The sequence below is a fragment of the Rhopalosiphum maidis genome, chromosome 3, assembly GCF_003676215.2.
Source record: "Rhopalosiphum maidis isolate BTI-1 chromosome 3, ASM367621v3, whole genome shotgun sequence".
In the NCBI taxonomy this organism is placed as follows: Eukaryota; Metazoa; Arthropoda; class Insecta; order Hemiptera; family Aphididae; genus Rhopalosiphum; species Rhopalosiphum maidis.
In genome coordinates, this window is record NC_040879.1 from 20874736 (window position 1) to 20902529 (window position 27794).

The following is a 27794-nucleotide window of genomic DNA, read 5'->3' on the forward strand; positions in this document are numbered from 1 at the left end:
TATTCGTATTATGACGAAATAATCATAAAAAAAAAAATTATTTATATACACAATAAGAAATAGTGCCGCACCTATTTACTGTTCAACGCCCGCCGCCGTCGTCTCCAAGGTCCTCCTCGTTGTCCTGAACTCTCTGCTGCGATACATCACCGCTGTTTATACACTCATTCGCCGCGGATTAATTACACCGAAACGTAAGTAAGCCTCAAGTTACATTAACCGTATATTTGTATATTATTTATTGTTAATTTTCCTCTCGAGATTTATTAACCTAATTTTCCTCGATCATTATTTTTTTTTTACCTTTATTTTGAATTTATTATATTGCACCAATACAGTAGGTAGTGCGTGTTAATCCCATATTCATTGTATATTCATAATAATTTTATACCGCGTGTTATTTTTCCTCACAAAACCACCACAAACCTGTAGATATAATAAATAGTTTGGTACCTACACCGTCGACTTATAGTCAACTGCTGTTATTTTTGTCACTATTGTTATGATTATTCAAATTTTAACTGTAAGAAGTTTTGTACCTACTAGCTTTACAAAATCTCTTATTATACCTATTACCTTCCTAAATCTGAATTATTGCCATTTGAATTGTATACTATAACGACTATTCGAAATTTTGATTTCCGAAAATCTCATATAGCAAGTGGGTACTTGAAAATAAACACACTATAACTTTACAGTACAATAAAAAAAAATTACTATCACTATCATTTAGTTCCGCGGTCTTTAATTTTTATAGAAATGAAGTCAACTTGTTTTGATAATAACTTCTTACAACGCTTTTGTGTGTAATGTTACAGTAGAAAATGAACCTCGACGATCGTGTATCTGAAATGTAAGTAAACCATACATTACACTTATATACCTACTGATTAAGTTTAAACGAATATATTTATTTGCAACTATGTGTAGGTGCTTATAGATTACTTTTTGTTTATGATGCATTGTTTTATTTTTTAACCCAAGGTTTGAGATATATTTAGTAAATATTGACACACAATAAAATTAAAACGTTCATTGTTTTCTGAACTCCCGGAACCTGCTTTGTAAATAAATAGAAGTGCAAAATAATTTTAATTTTAACCACGTATTTAACTTAATTTTTGTTACTTAAGTATATTTTTTAGCACAAATTTTCATAAATAATTTAGTTTAATTTTATTTAACATATTTTATAAATAATACGTTTACATTTTACATATACGTAATATAGATCTATTTAAGTATTAAGCACTTGACATTTCTTTATTCTAAAGATAACGAATTGCAATTAAGTACATTAATAGGTATTAAAATGTAGAAACAAACATTCATGTTTTAAGTACATATGTAAATATTTGCTATGTAATATTAAACAGATTTTTGGGTGCAATTATTTGTTATCAGTGATTTTTTTAAGTATCATACTATTACTTGCATTTATGTAAAAATAATTCTCACCATTTTACAAGTAAAGCTCATATCATGGTATATTTATCCTATAAGTTATTTGCTTCCCACGAAAAACGTGAAATGGCGTAACTATTTTGATAGTTGTTTAAAAAAAAGTAGGCACGATAACTTAATTTTTTTATTAAAATCTAGCTAGAAGGTTATTTTCTAAACGAATTAAAAATTATATAGCTTTTATACAAATAGCTTAAACTATTCATAATATTTTAAAACTACAAATTTCATAACTACCTACATAGTTGTATAACCCAAACCGGTTTAAAATAAATATATTTGTTATAAGCGTTTAACGATTTAAATTAAACGATTTACGAGTAATAACTAATAAATCAAAATCGCCACAAAGCAGATTTTAAATTGCACGTGTATCTAGATTTGAAATAATAATGGTAATAACATGATTTGTGTAAGCAACTATTATCTTTCGATGTTTATTAGTAGTCGCCTTGTTTTATTGTTAAATACCTAGTAAAAAATACTGCATTACATTATATTATTAAACTCGAAAAAGTATATGTTTTAGAATAGTTGCAAATTATAAATTATAAAATTCATGAATCTATCTTTTATAACTTTAATATAAATAAATAATATTTTAAACTATAATAGGTAATATACTAATATTAATACTTAGTAATACCGATTATCGAAATATTTAGACACTATCATTATACTTAAAGAAAAAAATGTAATTAATATACATATATTTTGTTCATAACTCTCATAAATCGAATGCTCTCATATTTTGCCATTAAATTCTATGTCTATTGTCTGTACAAAATTATTATTTGGAAGAAGTAAATTCATAGTCTTTTATAAATTAAGTAGGTAGTAAATTCTTACATATAGGTATTAACATTAATATTTCACATAGACATTTGACAAGGATTACAATGGTAATTAATAATTATATGTTTTTATTAATACATAATTATAAGTACCTACATAAATATGTATATCGTTATTGAATACATAATTAAAAATTACAAATTTATATAGCTCGGCAAACGTTAGCCACTAGTAAACGACCCATATACTAATGAAAAGATTAAATAACCAAGTTTATTTTAAGTTAACTTACGATGAATATATGGGTAATATACCTACGGCTAACGATTGCCGAGCTATATAAATTTGTAATGTATTAGTTAAAGTTGAGGTACTCTAAAGTTCAATTCTTATAATCATTAACACATTTAATTATTTCAATGTCTACCATAAAAATTGTCTATCCATAATCTCTAAGAACGTCCATATAAAGGTAAATATACATATATATTTTAATAATAAACATTTTAAAATAATACACAAAACTGAATTTAAATCGTTGGTTTTGCGAGGGTCTCCCTCTAAAAATTGGTCGTCTCCTGATATCAACATATACTATATTGCATTTTTTCTAGCTTATCTAAAAATATTATTATTATTATTACTATATTATTCGTTTTCGTTTTATTGCACGTGAGTTTTATTTAAAATAATTGACACTGATTTTTTGACACTCATGAAATACACTCGATGCAGTCGTGTTTCGGATTTTACATTAATAACTTTTATATATATTGTATATATAGCAGCTCGTAATTTTATAAATATGTCGAGTAGTACTTGACCTCCAGTACAATAGGTTGGGACCTATTCGTTCCAGCGGTTAACTGTTGAAACCCATCCGGGACACGTTTAACAACTACTAACCGTTTTACTACATGCCATTGTAACTATCCTATAATGCCGATAAAACGTGTTCACGCTTATTTCATCGTCTGCCCGCCTACGAATCCCCCGCCTCGGTCACAAATAGCCACAGTTAGCGAACTGCAGTAAACTATCGTATACATGTAATATCATAATATTATCACGGCAATCTCATTTTTTACTGCCTGCACCTATCGCTCATTCTATTTACTCCATAAACTCTGTCCCTATCATCTCTCACCATGACTCCACCTCTGCCTCGATCAATCGCGTGTTGATCATTTTTTAAGTTAGCCTCAGTATCTATCATTCAGAGGGTCCGTTGCATATATTTATTAAAATGGTCGATTGTAGTCGTGGGATAGCGAGCAGAATAATGTGATGGGACCAACGAGATGAGTGAGCAGCGTATAATATCCGGCAATATGCGTCACGTCCGGAGGAAAAAGGGTGTATTACAAGCCGCCAAAAAAATATAACTATATAGGCGGCTCGGCTAATTAATTAATTGTCACATTACGTTCTCACGCCAGTTTAATTGTTCGCTAAATGTCATCTCCAAGAAATTATGCTCACTTTATGCGATGCCATACACAACTGTTATCTACTTTTATTCCACGCAAATTTGTACAACTTTTTAAGTCCAATCTCCGACAAAAAGTATGGCCGAAAGATACCAATTAACGAATAATTTACCCATCATACATTAGTTTTTATATCATATTAGGTATAGGTGTTTAAGTGACGTATGGGTGGGAGAATATCCTTCATTTTATCATATAAGTTTAATTACTTTCTCAATATACAGATAGATGAATACTTTTTATTGTTACTAATGCCTCTTGTGTAAAATAGTTTGCCTATTTAACACAAAACCGGCAAACTCGATTATGATTACGAATCGGATATAATCGTGTTGGTTATATAATATATTTATCAACTGAAGCTAAGTGTATTATATTATATAAATTGTACATTATTATTATTATGTACATTTGAATATATATATATGATTATATATAATATATAGTATATCTAAAAAAACAATTTTTTTATCATTTCGGTTTCACTTACAATAATAAATTAAAAATAATCACGGAATTTTAATAAAATTTAATTTAACCAAGATAATTATCTTTAAAAATATTCTCAATTAATTTTTGTTTGTTTCTATAGAATAATAATTAATTATTTATAAGCTAATAAAATAAAAATTAATAATCTTGAAAAATATATCTTGTACGCTTATAATATGTAGGTATATTAAATGAGAAAAAAACAATTGTTTAACAATTTCATGAACGAATTTACTGCATTTAAAATAAGAATATTATGTATCTAAATAAATGTTTTTATTTTATGGAATACGATATTTTTTTTCAAATTTATTCCTAAATACTTACCTATGTTAATTTTTATAAAAAACGTGATCAAATTACACCTCTTGTTAATTATTTCTTATAGTTAATGTTTTATAACCAATATTTGACTAATGCGTTTAATTGAGAGATACATTTCTTGATAATTGAATGAATCGTTTAACATATTAGAAGTCAAAGGTGTTAAAAAATGATTTAAAAGTACCTACCTATTAATTATGAAATAATTGATAAGATTAATTTCGTTAATAATTAGAAGGCTGTTTTTTTATTTATAGATTATATTAATAAGTATAGTTGATAGTAATTAGCTATATTCTAAATAAGTAAATAAAAAAAGAAACAAATTTTTGCAATTTAAAATAATCACGAACATTTATATAACATATATAATCACTAATGATATTTATAACTAAAGTCGCTTATTAATTATTATTGTTAATATTTATAATTTCTTATAAACCCTTACAAATATAATTACATTATTTGACATTCAAATTGTTTAAAATAAGTTTCCATGTTAAAATATTTTATATAAAACTAAGTTTAAAAAAAGTTGAGCATTACTTTTTAATTGTTACCTACTATTTATAGACTTGTTGTATAATAAATTCATAATGTTATATATTTTATTTTTATCCCATTTTATTGAATTTTTCTATGGTTATAATTTTTAAATTTGGCTCTGATAAATTATAATTTGGACAGACTAGTTAAAAGTTATATTGGAATTCATTTTTTGAAAATAATTAGTTCTTCATTTCCGTGGTGTATAATTATTATTGTTTAACTATAAAAACAAGTTACATCGCAAGTCTATATTATAATACTTATATGCATTGTAATATATTAATAAATAGTAACATATTGACTTGTAAATAATACACCAGTCAAATTAATGTATTTTATATTACTTATATTTTAAATTGAGCTATTAATTAATAATTGATGCATATTATTTACATAAAAAAATAATAATTTAAATAATAATTGTTTTTTCAATCTATTATACGAACGAATCTATATTTACTTAGAGTAATAATTTTAAAAAATTAATTAACATACTATAATTTTTTTTGTTTTTGGAAACTATTAAATTAATCGTCAATAATTATATATATATATCGAAATTATAAAATTGGACTTAAATTTGAAAAACTAATGTCTAAGCCAAATAGTATTTAGGTTTAGAATATTATATTATAATGTGAAACACTTTTACGCATTATAAATGATAATTACCTATGTTTGGTTCAAATTGATTTTTTTACACTTATAAAAATATACATACAATTTAAATTTTTCATTTTTTTTTAAAACTTTATATCCAAAACACAACTAGGAGTTATAAAACCAATGAAAATTAATTTTATTGGATTCTTAAAGTCAATGTTTGTTTGTAATAAATGTTATGCATACTACATAGCTATAGGTATTTGTAAAAAAAATATGTGGTCGATGGAAATGTTTTGTCAAATATTAGGTATGCATTAAAATAATTGGAGATTATTTAATTACATAATATTATTTGTGATGATAATATTTTAATATACACGGTGTATCATAGAGATATCACAATTTTACATTAAAATTACATTTGAATATGTCAGATCATTGTGATACACTCTGTATATCTATTTAATTAATTTGTATATATTCTAAATATTTGTTAAAATAACCAATCAATTTAAAATAAAATGGGGATTTATTTATCTAGGTTTGAATTTCGAAATATTTTTTATTCCCGTTTCGTTGTTGTTAAATTAATAATTAAAGAACTCTTATAGGGAATTAGTGTAAAAATTATTTTCTCATAAGTTGTGAACTCATGAAAATAATATATTCTTTTGAAATACAAAGATCTTTATTAAAATTGTTCAAACCAGTTTGTCGCAGGTAGTGTCAGTACTCAAAACTACCTATTCAAGGTGACGCCTCTAGTCCTTTTAAACCGAGGGTCGGTCGCTGCATTTTTGAATTACTGGCTGATGAAAATATTCATTTATTATAGTCTCTCAAAAATTCACACCACAGGGGGAATAAAAATAAAATCGAATTATGGTTTTTTCGAGTTGCATACCTCAAATATAACTTATATAAACACTTCAAGAGGTGAAATAAATTGAGTTATATAAGTTTGTGATTTCTTACAAATCGACTGTTCTGTAAACAGACATTGGTCAATAAGCATATAGTATAAGATAATATAAGACTAATATAAAAACATGATTTTCATGTCTATATTTTGAATAAATAAAATTAAAAAAATTGTGAAAAAAATACCTTTTTTCAGGAATATTAAAAATATTTGTCACCATATTAAATATATTCTTGTATCTAGAATTTGAAGCCTATAGTGTGTAGGAGCAATGATGTTTAAAACGATTATTATGATCAAAATTGTATCATATACTAGTATTTGTTAGTTCTAAAAATTTTTTCAAAATAATAATTCTCCAAACTGTAAGTGTACAATTTTTGTATATTTTCATTTTATTTTATAAACCAATATTCAGTGACTATTCGATTAAAACGCGCATACGCATTCTCTAAATGGCGGACACTACCGATATGAATGCCATACCAAAAAAAAAATATATATATATATATATATTTCTACGTAGTACTCCCTCAGTAACAACAATAGTGGACTTTATCAATCGCTACGGATGCCGGCGCCATTGTGACAGGGTCAGATTATTACAAACAAACTACCTACCTATAACTCTGTGCTCAAGATTTTTCAGGCATCCAACATAAAATCTTTTCACGTATTTATTTTATTTGACTGTGTTATTTATTAAACCTACTTATTTCTATTTTGATACGAATAATTTTAGACACTTTAATCATTTAGAATAAATATATAAATAAATTATACTTAGAATAATTACATGTATTATTTGTCACTTGTTTATAAACAAGTCTTATTAATAAAATGATCAGCATAATCAATATGTTTAATAATTATAAATGTATAAAGTAATATGCCTAAATACGAACATTAGGTACATGAGATAAGACAAAATTACTACTAAATTGAAATGAATGAAAGTTTTATTGAGCAAAATAGTTATTGTTTAGTTAGTATATTATTTAAATTTATTTTAAATTCTTCAAAAATAGAAGTATGAATATATAAGATATAACTAAAAAAAAGCGAACTAAACATTTTTTTTTAAATCTTATTTATTCATATCTCTATTTTTTCAAAATTTAAAATAAATTTAAATAATGCACTAACTAAATAACAATAATTTATTAACCAACAGTTTATGGTACCTTCTTTATTTCAATGGGCAGTGGATGCTTCATGAGAACTTGCTTCAAAAGCAGACGGGCGCTCAAGGAATTGAAATTAAAACTTAGTATCAATAACTAAAAAGTATCTCTAAATCGAATTTCAAAGAGTAAAATAATAAGTTGGACTTATGCGTTTTTCGTGTTATGAATAGCTTATAAACACTTTAAGGGATAAGAAAAACTTCGAAATATGAATGTTTCAAGTTATCGAGGTTCGAACTCAATATCTCGACTCTATTGTATTTGCAATATGTATTTCATAGTAGTGCACTTATTCATGTACAAAACAAATCGGAGAGAATTTAAAATTACTTTTAGAATAACTTTTATTAGGTAACTGTACATCCATAAACTATTTACACATTTAGTTTGAATATTACTGTCGTCGTAATATTTAATAATTAAGACATATATTCTTGAATATTATATTGAGTAATAACGTCCTTACATACAGTCTAAAGAATTATTGTGATGACTGAAAAAAGTTTTATCTAAATAAATATCATAGCTACAACATACTTAAAACGAAAACTCGAATAGGACTTGAGACGATAACGATACACGTCGGGTCAAATCTTAATAGAAACCAGTTTTACTTTTATATGTGTACCTCTACTTTTAAGTTTGAGTTTTTGTGCATGAATATTTTCAGCCATGATAATACCTACATAATAATATTATAGAAAAAAAAATATAAAACATTAACGGAGTCTACAACGGTGGAGGCGTTCACAAACGGATTTATCGAGTTACCGGGTGCGAACGCTATAATAATAATACCTAGTTGTGGTATTATAACATAGTACGTTGGACGTGATTATTAATTTGCCGACAATTTTTTTTTTCGATTTACTTCGAAATCGAAAGAATGTTGCACACAAAATGGTACGATAGTAGGCATATTATACGCCATGCGCGTCTATCCAAAAAACGCATCCGAAACCCTACTTTCCCCTACCGAGCCTACCGGCCAGTGGTTCTTCGCATCACGCCGCGCCGCCGCGATCTCCCTCTACCGCGGTCCACGGCCACGCCAAAACAACCTGTTGCCACTGACCGGGGGGGCCGAGACGAGCCGACGTGAACTCGAGTCAGACGACGGACGCACACGTTCTGAGCGCCGTTGTTTAGTTACACATACGGGACAGTTCGGGTACGTAGGTACGTGGTCGCGGTTGTCGTCGTCGTCGTTGTCGTCGTGTGAACACAGTATTACCTTTTTACCGGCTTACGACTGTCGATCACGATTTGCGGTACGAATAATTATTATTTCGTTTATCGTTTTCGCGTAATAATTCGACGCGGCACATCGGCTCGAAACGATATAAACTACCGACCATAATCTAACTTCCGTCGCGTTACATAGGTACCCAACCTACCCGTCCGAGTCAGATTCGTATCGATTTTTATATCGAATTCACATTATAGACATTCCAACATTAAGGCATACACACATACAATAATATCTACACGACGACCGGCAGGTCACTATCCTTGTCACACGGACACGCCGCCGCACCTTCAGCAGCCGTCCGCGCTAGTTCGCGCCGAATACACGTTTATGCGTGTCCAGTTATAGTGAGTATAAATAATATCATAACGTACTGTCATGATGTGTACAATGTGTACATACATATTTACATGTGTATTTGTCATTTGATATCATAATATGTATTACTATATTAGACATTGCACATATGCGTAGGTATTATACTATACGTATATGGAAGGTATCTGTACCCACCGCGTATACCTGTATATCATAATATTTTGTCTTATATGCTTATTCGACTTATCTACTACAATTTTCATCCGCCACACGTGCTGTATCACGATAATTCCACTGCAGAAAACACACAATAATTACATAGTGTAATATAAATGATATAATATATGTAACGGTATCGTTTTCTTTTTGACAATTTTTTTTTTTAAGAAAAAACAATACGTTTATTTTTATAGATATGATAATTTGGTACTTACATGTACCCGGGCGCGTACCTAACCATCCGAAAACTAACGTATTTCGTAAATAGTATATCATGCCCGCGCGCGTAACCATCCAAAAATCCGCAACGGAGTTCGTAAACGATATAATAAGTACATATTATTATGTTTTAACGTACTTTAACTCTTTTCCGATGATACAATGATACATATTATATTAATTTACCTATGTATCTAGATTGAATCAAAATATAATTATACCGATTAACGCTTAGTATAATATGACAGTATAATATATAATATGTGAACATTGTCGGATAACTGTATGGACAACTGTAGATAGGTACACACGCTTATATTATGAAATCAATTGGACACATTACAATATTTAAACACATAACTATAGAAAACACTATAGTATTTGAAATACAATAATTATATTATCATGAGCTGTATATTCAAATACAGAACTATAAAATAATGTGTTTTTTAATTTGAACTTGTTCGGTACCTATAACTATATAATTATTATGCATGCCACTTTTTTATTACATTGGTCATTTTTTTCAATTTGAATCAGATCAGTCGCGTTCCTATCCATAGAATGCGCGCGCGGTGAAATTAAATACTGTCAAATTAAAAGTTTCCATGTGAACACTTCACACATGCTGTTTTGTGTTTTTTCCTTTTTAATAAACCACTGTTCTGGAGATTTTTCATCGTAACATCGATTACCATACTATAATAATGAATGTAATTAAATGGAGAAAATGTTAGCGAGTTTACATTATCAATCGATTTGCTTGTCATTTGTAAATGCCATGCATCCTGTAGTGTCATGTTTAAATAGTAATGGTCTTGTAAAAAATAAAACAATGTTCTCTCCACATTACCTACTGAATCATTTTTAATCATCGGTGAGGATAACCTCTAAATAGATTGAATAACCACATTACCTACACAATATTTCATTCAGTAAAACTCACATGATAGGTACTATTCAGTACTTAGAATTATACAATTTATATAAATTTTATTAGAAATAATTTTAATTGTAGTACTTCCAATTTAGTTTTGAATTTGGTGGTTGAACCAGTTTAATCATACATTATAATATCCTTTTATAAATTAATAGACAAAGTTAAACAATGATTCATTTTGAAACGTACTACCTACTTGATTGCTGTTATATTCATTAAATTTGAACTATTAGCGAAAAACTGCTTAGGATGCATGTTTTAAAAATAATTTTTTTTCGTAAAAAATACAAATATTAAATCATAAACTATACGATATTTCATCCGATAAAACTCGTTTATTTTATAGATACCTAGTATATTAGTATCTATAATTAGAATAATGTGTTATATGAATAATTTTATAGAAAGAATTTCTATCATGGTTGGTACTTTCTATTTAACTTTGAATTTGACAATTGAAACAGTAATGTAATTTTAATAAGTAAATCAATATAAACCAAGATTCACAAAAAAACGAAATAACTCATCAATTTCTATTTGAATTCATTAAATTTGAATTAGCTATCAGAAAAAACTATTCATGTATGTTTTAAAAATATGTCCTATCGTAGAAACACAATAATATGTCGTAAACTATGCGATGTTTTACTCGATAAAACTAATGAGATAAGTATAGTTTAGATATTTAATCTTATTAGAAAGAATTTTAATCGTGATATTTCTTATTTAGTTTTTAATTTGATGGGTGTATCAGTAATGTAATTATAATAGTTAAATCAATATAAACCAAGATTCATAAAAAAAGAAATAACTCATCAATTTCTATTTGAATTGATTAAATTTTAGCTATTAGAGAAAAACTATTTATGAATGTTTTAAAAATACTAGATTTTATCATAAAAATACAAGTAATAAATCGTTACCTATTATAGGTACCTTCTTTCTAATAACTAATAATATACTAAAGTTGTTACTTTCCAAGTGTAGATGCTACATAGGAACATGGTATATTATTATTCAGTATACTATGTATTATACTATTAAACATCTATTAAAAAAAAAAATCATTATAATTTATACTGTAAAATACAACACTTAATGAAAGATTCATACCTAAATAATACCTAAATAAATAACAATAAAATTTGACAAGTATTATTTATGTAAATATTTTATTTGTATCGAAACCTGTGTAGATACACCGTTAAAATTATTATTATATTTTGATGAATTTGTTTAATTTTGATAATAAGATAAAATGTATTAATAAATAGGTACTCAGATCATTAAATAATAAATATATTAATAATTATAAATTATATTCTAAATGTTCCAGTTATTATAACAATATTTTATTAAAATATAATCAACCTTTTAAATTACGTAATATGTGAATTTTAAAGATTAACTAGGTTTATTAATACATTTTATTTTAAGATATGTATTATTATAACAATAGTTTAAATGTGCAATACTCGTTTTAGTTATTTTTCTATAATCGATTTTTATATACCTGATATAATTACATTTTTTTATTATTAAAATTTTTAAAATTGTTAAAAAGTTTACAATGAGTATATTAGTTTAATATTTATTATATCTATATAATAACATGAAAATAGTAACCAAGTAGTTATATTTTATAGTCTATAGACTCAAATAATATTATAGCAATATATTTATGTAATTTCATTAAAATGTATATGTGTACGATATATTGACAATGACGTACTTTTAAAATAATATTTGATTCATAATTATTGGCGGACTGCCTAATATCTATAACTTCTCTTCACTACTAATTCTATTATATTACGTACGACTCAATATATATGTATAAAACATTTTATTCAATTTGATTACTCAATCAAACTTTTTTTTTATTATTATTATATACTTTGTTTCGTTTTTATTATAATAAAATACTTACGAGTACATAGTACAAAATGAAAATAAATCAGCTTTCTACTTTTTATCGAAAATCATAATTTTTAGGTTTTGAGTAAAGCGAGGAATGTATTGGTTACGCCAATGGTGTTTTTATAAACTTTTTTTTTATTTAAAATTTCTTTTAAATAAGTTATGGTATATGCCTCAATATTAATGTCATAATTTAATTTTAACGTTTAACTACTAGCCAAGAATATTGACTTATATCACCTTTACAATGTGTGTATTCCGTATAGTCGCATACTCTGCTATGCCTAACCAAATATATTTAATGTAAATAAAAACAATTTTATACTATAATATTAAGTTTTATTTATTTATTCATATCTATATTTGATATTATAATAATAATGAACATAGCTTTGTTAAGATTCATGTAGAATAATTATTTTTAAAAACATTGTTTTTTTATTGTTTTATAATTAATAATCCATATTCTATATTCTAAGTATAAAAACAGGACAGGTAGATATACTAAAATGAAGAATATATTTTTAATTTTGCCATTGTGTTTCTTCATATCTTTTTCAAATAAATTAAAGTTTATTAATTAAGTTTTAATTAAAAAAACTTTATTTAAGTTAAAATAAATCTATTCTCTAGTTTCGCTATTGCATTGATATGCCAATCATATAAAAGCTAAAAACTAATGACAGTAAAAAAATTAAAAAAATTATGAACAAGCATGGTTTTAACTATGTTCAGCTCAGAACCATTTTTTAGGTACGACTATCAACCATGGCTTATACATTTATTATAACAAATTCACAAAACATCTACATCGTTATTTTGTGACAAGATGATAAGTGAGGCGAGACCTGTACTGTTTATCATATCTCTAAATTCCTATATCAGTTTCAAGTTTGAAAGTCCAATACTAACTATTTAATATACTTTAATAATAATTTATATTTATATAGTTTAGACAAACACTGCACTGTTTGCCTCTTGTATATAAACGTTTATAAGTAACAAAGAAGAATTATATAATCTTCATGTATTTTTTTACTTATATTTCTAAATTAAAGTTGTTTAAAGCATGTATAGCTCGTATCATAACTAAATATAAATACAGAAACAACAATTTTAAAAATATTTTTGATGTATTTAGTTTTATAATTAAATATGAAGGATTTTTATAATTGTTTATTTTAAATTCTCTGAAATAAAACGGAGTTATAAATTATGCATATTATACATAATAGTGTTACACAAGTATGAGATTGTTTTAAGTATGTTAACTATACATGATATTATTGATATTCAAATATCAAATTGAATTTCAGTCGTCTTGCCAAATATCATTTCAAACACTGTAAAATATAACATAGTGAGGTACCTGTATAATGCTTATTTGTCCATAAATAATAATAGTAATTATAATTACTTGCTACTTCTTAAAAATTATACATATATATATTTAAGGTAATGTTTCATTTCCATGGGTTATTAGTGCCGATTTAGTAGTAGTAATCCACTTTCGTGTAATTGTTTATTATATTGTAGCATTTTACTGCATAATAAACGTTCTAACATTGATAATTATATGCACTTTTTTAACTTTTCCTTTATGTCTATATTATAATAAATATGTTTATATTACTAAACGATACGTATGTTAAGTAATCCAATCTCAAAGGCTTAATATATAGTTGTTAAAAAGAAAAGTCAAATAAACAATAAGAATTAAGTGTTAAAATTAATAATAATTTTCATTATACATAATAACTTTTAAATATACATACTTCTTTTTGTAGTTGTCTATTATCATAAAATGCGTAATATTCAACTTGAAAATTCTATTTGCGTAAATGAACAAAATAAATAAATAAGGCCAGTCCATATCAAACATGATTCAATAGAATTATTTTTATCTAATTGTAACTTCCTTCATTTGTAGGTTACCCATTAATTTGTCTCGCAAAGTTATGATATATACGATGAATAATATAAATTTAATATTTAATTTTTAATTTCTCGTATTATACATTTTTACATTAATAAATTCTACCATCATAAGAAATGTCCATAGACCATAGTTTATAGGTAGGTCCTGAACTTCAATAATTTTTTTTGTCATGTACAATATATAATATTTTTGTCCAATAATCCAATAATGTATTATTAAAAATCTATTGTTGTTTTATTATGTTTTTATAATAATTAAAATATGTATACAGGTAAAATAAATAAATATTATTGCAAGATTTAAATATGAATCATATTTCTATTACCAACTTTTTTTTACTTAATAAGAGTACAATTAGTTTTATTTTAAAAGAAATATAATATTTATATGTTGACATAATTTATAACTAATTGATATCACAGATTTTTCGAAGACATACTACCTACTATATTTAGGTCATTTTATTTATTGAAAAAGATTAGTCATAGTTTATTAAAATCCTAGAAAAATCCTTAATGGGCCCTTTGATAGTTACTAGTTTAGTACCCAGGTTTATTAGTGAAACTTTTGTGTGTGAAACAATACATTTAAAAACAAAATTAGTAATTTGATAGGTATTGGTATTATTAAATTGTATACTCTGGCCTGACTCACCCAAATAAACGTATAAATTATATTTTGAAAGTTCTTTTCTTATTATAATAGGAATATATTATATGATTATTGATTAGACAAATTAATATCAATTTCCAACAAATAATCTATAAACAATGATTTAAATATATAATGTTTAATAGAATTATTGAGTTGGAGAAAAGTTAATTAGTCTTGTGTATAACACAGTTGTACAAATTTATTTATAAGTAAAACTTAGATAAATGAATAAGTTTAAATTTATGTTTACGAACTAGTTCATATTTTAAATGAAATATCCAAGGTCTGATTCTTATATACCTACCTAGGTATATGTTTTCGTGTCGTATCAAATATGTTATTATCATATTACAGTAAATTTCTTTTATTACAATAAAATTTGCCTTAACTAACAAACTATATTAAATAAATATAAATACATATATAGTGTAATATCTATCATATTATGTAGATACCCAGTACTCACTAAACATTTCAACATTTCGTAAATACACAATAAAAAGCTATTATTATACAAAACCTAATGTGTCAATATTTTTTTAAGTATATATATAGCGTATAGCGTGTACGTAGTAATTCTGTTTTTTAGGTAAGTAACTAAGAACCTATAAAGTTGACTAAAATTACTTAAATTATTTAAATGTAGAAAATATTTGATAAAAAATGTTTATCTAAAGCTAAAATTATTTTTAATAATTGAAAATATTAAAAAAAATAACTTGTAATTACTTAAACGCAATGATGATAGTAACATATAGAATATAAATAGTGCAGCGCTTACTTTATCGTGTGTACCTACCAACAATAAATAATTATAATTTTTGAATATGTTTACACTTAATAAATTGTACAGATAGAAGAACATAATAATGATCAGATTTACAATAAGAAAACGGGTCAAAGGTAAATGCTTCCAAGAATTCAAGATGATTTTAAGTTATAATTAGGTACTTAGCCAAATAAATAGGTACCGCCATAATATACTAAAATGTTAAAATATTTAATGATGTCGAATTAATAATTTTATTAAAACTAGTGATTGATACAATTATTAGCTTATAATTTCCTTGACCCAAATTATAATCAAAGATAATAATAGGTGAAATATGTATTATTTATAATAATACATCATTTTTACGTATATTTTATAAAAAATATACAGATAAGTCTCTATATTTTAGATTTTAAGCGAAGCAATGAATCTATTGGTACTATAATAATGTTGATTTCCAATTTTAAGGGCGATTTAATAGGGAAGTGAAAATGCACAGTACTTCTCAAATTAATCAGAAAATAAAAAAATAAATTAGGAAAAAACGGAAATATTTATTGAACAACAATTTTTGACAAAATCGATTTCGTTATAAATACAAATTGATACAATCTTAAATTTTAACATCCCAGTCTAGAAAACGAAATATTTATACATGCTAACTAGAAATTAAAAAATTGAGCGTAAAGCCACATTAATTATTTTATGATCAATTGGAGATTAATGACATTAGATATTTAAACATATACAAATCACTATTTATAAATATAAATATTGATAAGAAATGTTTGCAATGTCAAATAGCTTGAAAATATATAGCTAGATCCCTTATAAGTTTAACTTAAATACATTTTAAAATAATAAAAATACATACGTGAAATTTCAAGTTACAATTTTGACGAAATTTGATGTTTAAACTAAAAAAAGGGTTTTTGTAATTAAAAAAAATATTATTCGTTTGGATTATTATACATTACCTAGACAATAAACTATTCTTAGAAAATATATGCTGAAAAGCTGTCTTCATTCAGAATCGTTGTTCGTTTACAATTACATATTGTATATTTAAATTAATTTTATACTGAAGTATAAAATCTTTAATTAAAATTAATGAACAGTATATTACATTTAAGTTAAAAATGATTACATAAAAGATTTTTAATTAATCACAAATATAATAGTTACCTACAAATAGTATACAAATTAATAAGATGATGCCAAGTCACTGTGTATATGCAGATTAAAAACTGATTTAAATTAATTTATAACAAAGTAAATTATTATTTATATAGTATAGGTATTATTTAAAATAATAATGAATACTTATGCAACTTTTTCTTATGTTTATATTAATTGACATGAAATATTTTCATTCACATTATAATAATCTATGCATAAATAAATTTTACTGCTCTAGTAGTATTTTTTTGAATAATATAAGTTTGAAGCGCGAAATAGGTATATTAATAATACTATATTACTATTATTATAGGTAAGAATAAATATTGAATTGCGAGAAGAATTAAAATATATTTTTATGACGATTTTTACATTATTTGACAATTTTTATAAGAATGCTGATATGGATTAAAATGTATTTTTATTTTTATAATTGATCTTTTTTCACCAAGTTTACTTGGCCTTTATAAGTACTGCATATGTTAACATCAGTATTTAAGCTTTTTGTCTGCCGAATACGTGACATCAAAATAAATGTCATATTTAACATTCGTAGAACTTCAACTAAGACTAAGATTAATATTTCAATCAATTTACTGATTATCAGACAAACAGTAATAATTATCGTGAAACATTCTCGTAATGATTTTCTTAAAACAAATAAGAAATAAATTCTGTATAAAACATACAATCTAATTAATTTAAAATATTATAATATTTGCTTGTTGTGTGTAATCATCTATGTAAATAGGTACACTATTAATATTATATTATTTATTAATATTTTAATAATTAATTTAGTTATACTTATTAAGTATCATTAACTTTACTTATTTTAAATCTACCCAGTAACAAAGTCAAAAATTTAAAATTATTAATATTTCATTTGTGGACCGTATACGTTAATAATAAATCAATAAGATTGGGTTGTCAGTATAGTTGCTACAATTTTATTTTATTTTGGGGCGTTCAAATTAAATTGTAACATCTAAATTACCTAAAGGTTGTTGTTAGATTACGTATTTATTGAATGGAAGTAAGCATTTTTTTAATTAGCATACAGGAGCTTCTTTGTAAAATATTACACACCGCTCAAAGCATTTGTACGTAAATTGTGTTTTACGCAATGACCTTATTATATATTTCCCATCCTTATAATATAATGGATTTTAAGAATCCGTAGAATATATTTATTATTTACAGATAACCTATTCTTTATCGAGATACCTACCTATTCAACTTGTACTATCTAGTAAGATTATAATGTTATCAATCGTGTCTGACATAACTAAAATATATTATTGCTAAATAATTGCTGATATTTATTAAGTAGTTATAGTATTTTAATAAACAAATACAAATAATTAGATAAAAAATAGCTAGGTAGGTAAATTTAAAAAGATTGTAGAATTAAATCACTAATTTACCAAAGTTAAGGATTTAAAAATGAATAATGATTATTATGGTAAATATGATTTAGGATTTTTTTCCTAACTTTTATTTTGACATATCTAAAACGTAATCATATGATTAATGGTATAATTACATTTTATTTCATAAATATTTTTGAGTTTTAACTTAGCTTTTTAGTGAAATAAAAATTGTATACACTTGTATTTAGTTAAATATTATATTTTAATTAAAATTGGTATGAATTATTATATTTATCAAATACCAAATGAAGTACAAACATTAAAAAAAATTGAAGTAAACATTCATGTTACTTTATTAATTTAATAATAAACGTTTATAATATTGTAATCAATATAAGTAAATTACCTATTTATAAATCGTTCTGTATTATTTCTTATTCGTAATAATATAGGTACATGACGACGTTACGTTATATTTTTTGTTGTTAAACTCTTTTAACGAATTATACATTTTTATGGAAAACATTTTTACGTTGCAGTAAAATAATCATTGGACATTTACAAAACACTATACATAATAAAATAATCATTTTTTTTTTTTCATTAAACATGAACAATAATAATATGTTGCATTATTTTTTTCTTTGTGTTCTAAACGCGATTTATCAACTTAAAGTATATATTAGTCATTGGGACGTGGAAATCACAACTTAAACCGGTTTACCATCCTATAGGTTATAGGGTCACGGATAAATATACTAGTTCAAATAACAATTAATTTATTTATGTTTACGCACAAATAACGATATAATTATTAACAAAAATATGTTTTTTTTTGTTAATTATATTATATGTATTTTTCAATAGATCACCTCTCAAACCTTCTCATTCAGATCAAGGACGCAACACAATGAGTACTACCAGGAGACAAAGCAAAGAGAAAATTGAAGAATCATGTTTTCGTCATAATTTGCTAACTATATTGACAATAGCTTCCGTAGCTGGTGGTGTAGTGTTAGGATTCATTTTAAAAGGATCTAAATCAGAGTGAGTACTGTACTATTTTAATACAGATTTTAAAATCAATGTTTATCTGTTAAAAATCTAAACGTATTCTGATTATACGATTTATCTCCAACCTACAGGTCACAACTGCCACAGGTGAACAATTACAGTAATACATTGCGAAAATAAATGTGTAGTATATTTATTCAAATCTTACAAATTACAACATCAATAGTTTTTTCATCTATGAATATTTTTAATTTCTGATAACTAATTGCTAAATCCTATTGGTATCATTATTGAAGCGTGTTTACCAGTACACGGCAGCATGACGTCTTCAGAGTTGCATTTGGCATTGTTCATTGTCGAAACATAATATGTTTAACCAATATGTACTTTTTTGAATTCGAATTTGTAATTTATCTAATGAGTGTAGGTACTGGCGATTACTGTACTTAACTAAACGCTACGAAAAAAAATAGAACTATAAGATATGGTAATTTCAAAGACAATGAAATAAAGTCGAACAGATTTGTTTGACTGGTGACATAACCGAATAGGCTTTAAAATATATTTTTTTGACAAAACCGCAATGTCGGTCAAATTCATATATATATATACTACTAAATTAGTAAAATAAAAATACCAAATAAATCATTAAGCTCTGTGAATGAATATGAAATAAGTATATTTTATAACGGTTTTTCTCGCGATGAAGTTTCAATGATCTTCGCTGGACTACATAAACTACCTACGTGCCACATCCTGAATAACGTGTTTTGACATTTAGATTTTAAACTAGTTGTCTGATGAATGTATCTATGTTACAAGCTATAATTAATGTAATAAAGGACATTTCACGATATATTAACTTTTATTAAGCTGTTGCGTCTGTACAATAATTAAGTGTTTATGAAATATAATAATAAAAATCACTTACTATTTTGTATGTAATGCACAAAATTGAAAAATAACAACATTAATTAAATTATGTTTATAGATGGACAAAACGCGAAATAACGTACGTGCAATTTCCCGGCGATATTTTCCTTCGTATGTTGAAAATGTTAATTGTCCCGTTATTGGTATCATCTATTGTATCGGCTATCGGATCGTTGGATTTATCTTTGTCTAAGAAAATTGGGTTCCAATCAATTGCTTATTATGCAGCGACCACATCAATGGCAGTTTTGCAAGGTATATTTTGGGTGATGCTGATACATCCCGGTAAAATTATGAGCAAGGAAGAGCAAACAGCAAGCATACACCAAGAAACTAGACCAATCACAACTGTCGACACTATATTAGACTTAATAAGGTTAGTTCACAACTTTTCATATTTTTTAAACTTAATTTCTTCTAAAGATTCGCAAAATTTAAAAGAAAATATTTTATTACTAAAATATTTATTTTTTTAGCAAAATATTCATATTTTTTTTAACACACGTGTAGGTACACATATATTTTGTTTCCTTTACCTACTATTTCCTTAGCTACCCATACGTATTTGCAGTATTAGTTACTCAAATTATTGTAATAAACTCCGTATGTGAAGTCATAAAATATTATAAGTAGGTGTATCAATTTCCAACATCTGTTTTTGCAATAATTAACATTTTCAAAACATTGAACATTAACGGGCTATAATATTATAATTATAGCTAAAGATATTAAATGAAAATAGACGTCTTATTATTTACGAAATTTTACAGAAATATATTTCCGGCCAATCTTGTTGAAGCAACAATATCGACTGTGAGTATATTGCATTTTTATTTTTATTTATTTTTATATTGAATAATTATTATATTAGTATTTGTAATTATGTTTTATTCACTTTTTTTTAGTACCGAACAGTACTTATCCCTCCTAGAGTACTATCGAACTCAACAGGTAATGATTTTTTTTAATCTTAGCTCATGTTTGTAAATAAAAAATTGAAAATTATAATATAGGCTTTTCCTATTTTGTAATTTTTTTCCAAAACATACAAATATATTTTTTTTAAATTTACAGTGTAAATGTACGGTAAATATATAAATGCATGTACGAATCTGAAGTATTAGTTTCTCCCAGTTTAAGCCGTTTAAGGTTTGTTAAACGAAAATGAATTGTTGCAGATAGGTACTAACATAGCTGCACAGACATAATAATATAAAACACTTTTATTATAATAATATTATGTTATATAAACGTCCTTTCGTGCTTATTTAAACATCAAAGTAAATAGCCATCTTTGATGATAAATCCGTTCATTTCATTTAATTCTAATAAGCCATTAATTATTTCTAATTTGGCATAACATTTTATGTCTAATAGTTAATAAGTATAAAATACAAACATTAGGTACCTATGCTATACTGCTATACATTTAATAAAAAAACAAAATTAAACATTAACATCGTATAAATATTATTTATGCAATTATGCTATATGACATTTTAACTTAGTATATAATCGTTGTATAACAGATTGATTAATATTTTACATTACACATTGACAAAAAAAAAAATATGAAGATTAATTGAAAAAACTTTATTTCAATATTTTTTTTTTGTCTAATTTCATTAAATCAACATTTAAGTTCCACAATAAAACATGTCAAACATTTTACCGTTTTTTTTATTTATCTTGAATATATATACCTAGTAAACTATGATTTATTTCATAAATTGGATTTTTTCTTTTAATTGATCGCTTTGAATGACACCATATAAGTAAAAAAAAATGATTGATCCTAATATAATGTTCCAAAGTCTTACATACTACTACCTATCTATTTTCGTTCAAAATTGTAGTTTGAAATGTCATATAGACATATTATATCGTAAGCTGTGCTATACAGAGTGATTCTTTTATCAAACAACACTCATTATTTCAAAAAGTATTAATGTTTTTGTAAATATTTTTTTACATAGTTTCAAATTGTTAAAAAAAACGTTTTTATTAAAAAATTATATTTTTAATCCTTAAATTTTTTAAGTTTTTTACTTTTTTGAATGACAACATAGATTTTTAATTTCATATTCCAAAGCAGAATAATTTTTTGAGTATTTTGATACATAAAATTCGAATTTAGGGTGAGTAGTTTATGAGTTATACGTATTTAAAGTTTAGTTGCGCGGAGTGGAATGGTACGGGGTTACCCCGCAAAATGTTTGTCCACTACTCCTCTTGTCTAAACTTTAAATAAGTATAACTCATAAACTACTCACCCTAAATTCGAATTTTATGTATCAAAATATTAAAAATATAAATTTGTCATAAAAACGTTGTTTTTTAACAACTTGAAACTATGTAAAAAAATATTTTCTAAAACATTAATACTTTTTGAAATAATGTATTGTTTGATAAAAGAATCATCCTGTATATTATAATATAATGTTTTTAAAATCGAAGTTTTCACAATTGTTGTAATTAAAACCAATTTAAATTTAAAAAACCATAGAATTAACTCTACTGTATAGTAAGTGCCAAGTATACCTCGCCATTGAGTATGTCACTGCAGTAATATAGATGTGTTAAATTGTAATTCATTGATAAAATATTGTAAACGGAAAACGATTTTACGAAAAGGTTAATATGAATGAAAATGTAATAATATAATATCAATATGTTTGTCGACTATCAGACTATATTTTTAAAGATACTTTCTAATTTTCTATTAGTAATATGATAGATTGCTCTAAAGCTAAAATATTTTGAAAATATACTTAATATATAAGTTATGGTAATAAATCCTTGTAAAAATAATATTTTTGAATTGCAAATTTTTAATTACCAACAAAATATTTTCTAATTTTTGTGATGTAGATATGATTTTTTCAAACTTGAGATTAATATGCTTATAAAAAAAATGTGATTATGCTTCATTTTTAATATTTTAATTTCTGTAAAAACAACTTACAATGAATGTTTTATTAAATGTTCAAGTTGTTTCTACTCACAATAAAAATTGTATAATACGGTAAGTAAAAAAAGGTGGAAAATATAAAAATTTAAAATAGTTTTGAAAATAATTCCATGTCCAGAAAATGTAATTAAAAATATTTAGTGAAAGTTTCTAATACCTATGGTTGTTCATTTTTGAATTGCAACATAATAACGAAATCGATATTATAAAAATTTGGTGTTGCATAAATATTCCGGTTTTCCGTGATTTTTTTTCTTTAATCCCGAAAAATACTGGCTGTTCTAATTTTGTCCCTAAAAGTTTTCTACTATAAACAGTATAAACCGTCCTCAAAGTTGAACATTAGTCATTGAAGCACTTTTTACTGCTCCGAAAGATGATGACTGGTACAAAAACATACATTATTATAATTTACTCCGCTAAGAATCTATAATATTCTTACTAAAATGAAATCACGTTTAAATCAAGTTATGATATCTAAAAGTTAAAACCTACCAAACTGCATTATGAACTATATTTATATATTTACATATGTTACAAATATTCTACAGGTATACTTATGTTAATTAAATTCAAAAATACCTATAGTGAAATAGAATAATAACTTTACAACGTTATGTCCCGATCTGTCTGTGTCGAAATCGATGCCTTCGTAAATACTGTGACAGCGATTTATAAATGTAGGTATATATCATATGTACCTACAAATGAAATCGATATAAAATTTTATAAGATATTTTAAATTAAAATTATTATTTCTATATAGTAAAATATAGAAAACCTTTATATAAAAAAAAAATATAGTTTAGATTAAAATAATAAATAAAAAATAACATGTTAAAAATAAACTATTGTTTAATCAATTCATTTTCTGTAAGTTTATCTAATAATAGTATATAGCTATATATAATATATACTTATATATACTATAGATATATAATATTATTACCTATGTAATATAAATAATATAGTTTATATTTTAAAAAGCATATAAATCATTGAGTACTTATATAATGTGTATATAATAAAATTAATGATTTATTTTAGTTAATGCTACTGATATGACACTATGGGAAATAAAGTCAGAAATGGTTGAAGGATCTAACGTTCTTGGATTAGTCGCATTCTCCGTAGCTTTTGGTATATGCATTGGAAAATTGGGACCCATGGGAAAGCCACTTTTAAACTTTTTCGATAGTTTGGGTGAAGCTGTGATGTTAATGACCAACTGGGTGATATGGTAAAGATATAATTTTCATACATGTGTACATATGTTATATACTTAAAGTCTATCGTTTGTTTTTATTTTAGGTTATCGCCAATGGGTGTGCTCTTTTTAGTGGCATCTAAAGTATTGGAATTGGACGATTTTGGCGTGATCGTTGGTAGACTAGGAATGTATTTCTTGACAGTAGTACTTGGTTTGTTCGTTCATGGATTTGTTCTATTGCCACTTATGTATAGTTTATTCACACGCCAATTACCATTCCAATTCACAATGAACATGGGCCAAGCTATCATAACAGCATTCGGAACAGCTTCCAGGTATAAATATTATTGTTCAAATTGTTCAATTTTCTCGTAAAAAAAAATATTATTTTGACGTAAACCATTTGTAAGTTTACTACCTAAGGGTTAGTACGTTAATTAGAGGTAAAACAACGAGTTAATATTTAAGAATCGACTTAAGAAACTTTAAGTAAATAGTAATTGCATTATTTTGATATCTAGTAATAGTTAGGTATATTGTTACTTTATATTATTTACTCAGATCTTTCTAAAATTAAAATATTTTATATTAAAATTTACAATCAATAGATAAACTTTAATAACAATTTTCAAATCTATGTTTTAGTTCTGCATCTTTGCCAATTTCAATGGCTTGTCTAGAAGAAAATAATAAAATTGACGTTCGAGTTTCACGGTTTGTAATGCCTATTGGAGCAACAATTAACATGGATGGTACCGCTTTATATGAAGCCGTAGCAGCAATTTTCATTGCTCAGCTGAAAGGCATACAATTAAGCTTTGGTCAAATTGCAGCTGTAAGGTACGTCATAATAATATTCCACTAAAAATGTCAAAGTATCTATATACTGTACGTATACATTTTTATTTCAATAACTTATTAATTTTAAATTTTAAATAGTGTAACTGCTACTATGGCATCTATTGGAGCAGCTGGAATTCCTCAAGCAGGATTAGTTACAATGGTGATGGTTTTGGACACATTAGGACTACCAGCAGATGATGTGTCATTGATCATTGCTGTCGATTGGTTGCTGTAAGTATAAATATTTTTTCGGATATTAATCAAAATAATTAAGTAGACACATATACACTATATATAAATATACTGTGATCTAGTGAAGTACCCAAGTGGCTTACATAACTTAGAGCTTTAAACTATTAAAATAAATTAAATTCATTAAATTCAAACTTCGTAATCTTAAAGTTACATAGGTACTTACCAGTACAATAATTAATATAGGTATCTACCTATAAATAGTGTTGATTTTCGTGTGCAGCGAAGAAAACAATTTGATCAAATTATCAAATTGACTTTATTTTTATAAATGATTAATGAAACACAGGTAATAAATAAAATAAACTCGAGGGTGGATAAATGTTAGCATCTTCATTGTTTTATAGTGATGTCCACTTACAAGACCGCCAAATCGATTATAATTTACATTATAAGCATTTTAAATTCAATCTATTAAATAATGACGATAAAATCAAAGTATATATAAAAAAAAACATTAAACATACGATTTTAATAATTACTACAATTATTTATCTCCAATTATTAGGTAATTAATAGCTTTCTGCAGTAGATTAAGTATACGCAGTACGTTCATGTTTCTATAACATTTCCTTTCACGGTGACGTATTAGAATCATTTACAAAAATTGTATACTTTTTAGATTTCATTTTAATGCATGTTAATTTTTTTTTTACATTTTTTAACATTATAATTTTATGTTATATTCAATGTAAAATATGCCAAAAAAATATACCTATGTAGTATATTAAATATAGTCATTAAATTTTAGAAATATAAAATATCTCCTAGATTTTTTTTTTCTATAGTAAGACTACTAAGAGTATCTATTCATTTTTATCATCTAATTTGTATTTTGTTTTCACTTTTCAGCGATCGATTCCGGACGACTGTAAATGTACTTGGAGACGCTTATGGTGCTGGAATTGTTGCAAAATTGGCGGAAAACGATTTGGAAATTATGGCGTCCAACGGAACCGTAGAAGCAGGGAAAGTGCCCAACGATGAATGGCACACAACATCAATGTAGACACAATCAGCCATTTTTTTTTTCGTTTTGTGACTATTTTCTAATTTCCGTTCTATTTTAGAACATTTAAACTTAATCTTAATAAGAGTGTACCAATGTACCATCATTTTTATTATTAACCAGATATTATATTGTTTTGTGTATTGTTTAACGAAATAAAATCAAATTAGTTTTAGACAAAATTATTATATTTATTTTTATTATTATTGTAATCCATTATTAATAACAACATTTTTATTACTATTAAGAACTGTTCACCATAAACATATAGGTTAGATACCTATAGGTTACCAAAAACAATTGTAAATACTCATATGAAATGTACCTACCTTACGTTATAATACATCTAATCTAAGAGGTTAGGAAGATTAGATTCTCTTAGATTAAGTAATTAATTGCTTAAATTCCAAAAATTTTTTTCAGCAAGTTATATATTGTACACATTAGGTGCCTATTTATCATTGTATTTTATACATGCACTTTAATCACTCGTAATACAGTTACAAATTATTAATTTTAATAATTTTCTGATGACATTCATTAAAAAAATTATCATTAAAATAATACTATGATCTGTTAACATAAGCTTTTATGTCTTAATATATTAATATATTTTTAACTTTTACAACTGTGTAAATTAAAAAATTAAAAATATAAAAATGAATAGGTACATTTAACTTAAAATTAAAAATACATGATCTTTTAATTATTACAATTATTGTAGGAGTTATGATTTTGTATACAATGTAATATTTTGAATTTTAATCAGAAGCTACCAACTATTTTAATATATTCATTATTTATTGGCTAACATTAAATTATAATTTAAAACTTGTAATAATACAAAATTCATGATAACATATTTAATTTTTAAATTTACTTGTGTACAATATTAAACTAAAATGCTTAAGTAAGAATAACAAATAATTTGTATTCCTCTCCATACTATAA

General features: G+C 25.1%; 1 protein-coding gene across 2 annotated transcripts; it reads left to right on the plus strand.

Annotated features, from left to right (window-relative positions):
- Nucleotides 1-27026, plus strand: LOC113556429 (excitatory amino acid transporter 1). Of its 2 annotated transcripts, XM_026961365.1 has the most exons (11): nt 1-194; nt 819-853; nt 19479-19658; nt 20617-20934; nt 21329-21371; nt 21464-21509; nt 24577-24769; nt 24841-25074; nt 25385-25579; nt 25679-25813; nt 26687-27026. In XM_026961365.1, the coding sequence occupies exons 2-11, from the start codon at nt 825-827 to the stop codon at nt 26841-26843; spliced, it is 1530 nt and encodes a 509-aa protein (XP_026817166.1). In that variant the 5' UTR covers nt 1-194; nt 819-824; the 3' UTR covers nt 26844-27026. The 2 variants fall into 2 exon arrangements, with proteins under 2 accessions (XP_026817166.1, XP_026817167.1); XM_026961366.1 differs by lacking the exons at nt 1-194; nt 819-853 and adding an exon at nt 8941-9425.
- The last annotated feature ends 768 nt before the right edge of the window (nt 27027-27794 follow it).

Bases quoted from the DNA above. Each gene is read 5' to 3' on its own strand.
- LOC113556429 (XM_026961365.1), top strand. From the start codon at position 825: ATGAACCTCGACGATCGTGTATCTGAAAT. The intron at 20,935-21,328 runs GTTAGTTCACAA...GAAATTTTACAG, and splicing joins ACTATATTAGACTTAATAAG to AAATATATTTCCGGCCAATC. The intron at 21,372-21,463 runs GTGAGTATATTG...ACTTTTTTTTAG, and splicing joins TTGAAGCAACAATATCGACT to TACCGAACAGTACTTATCCC.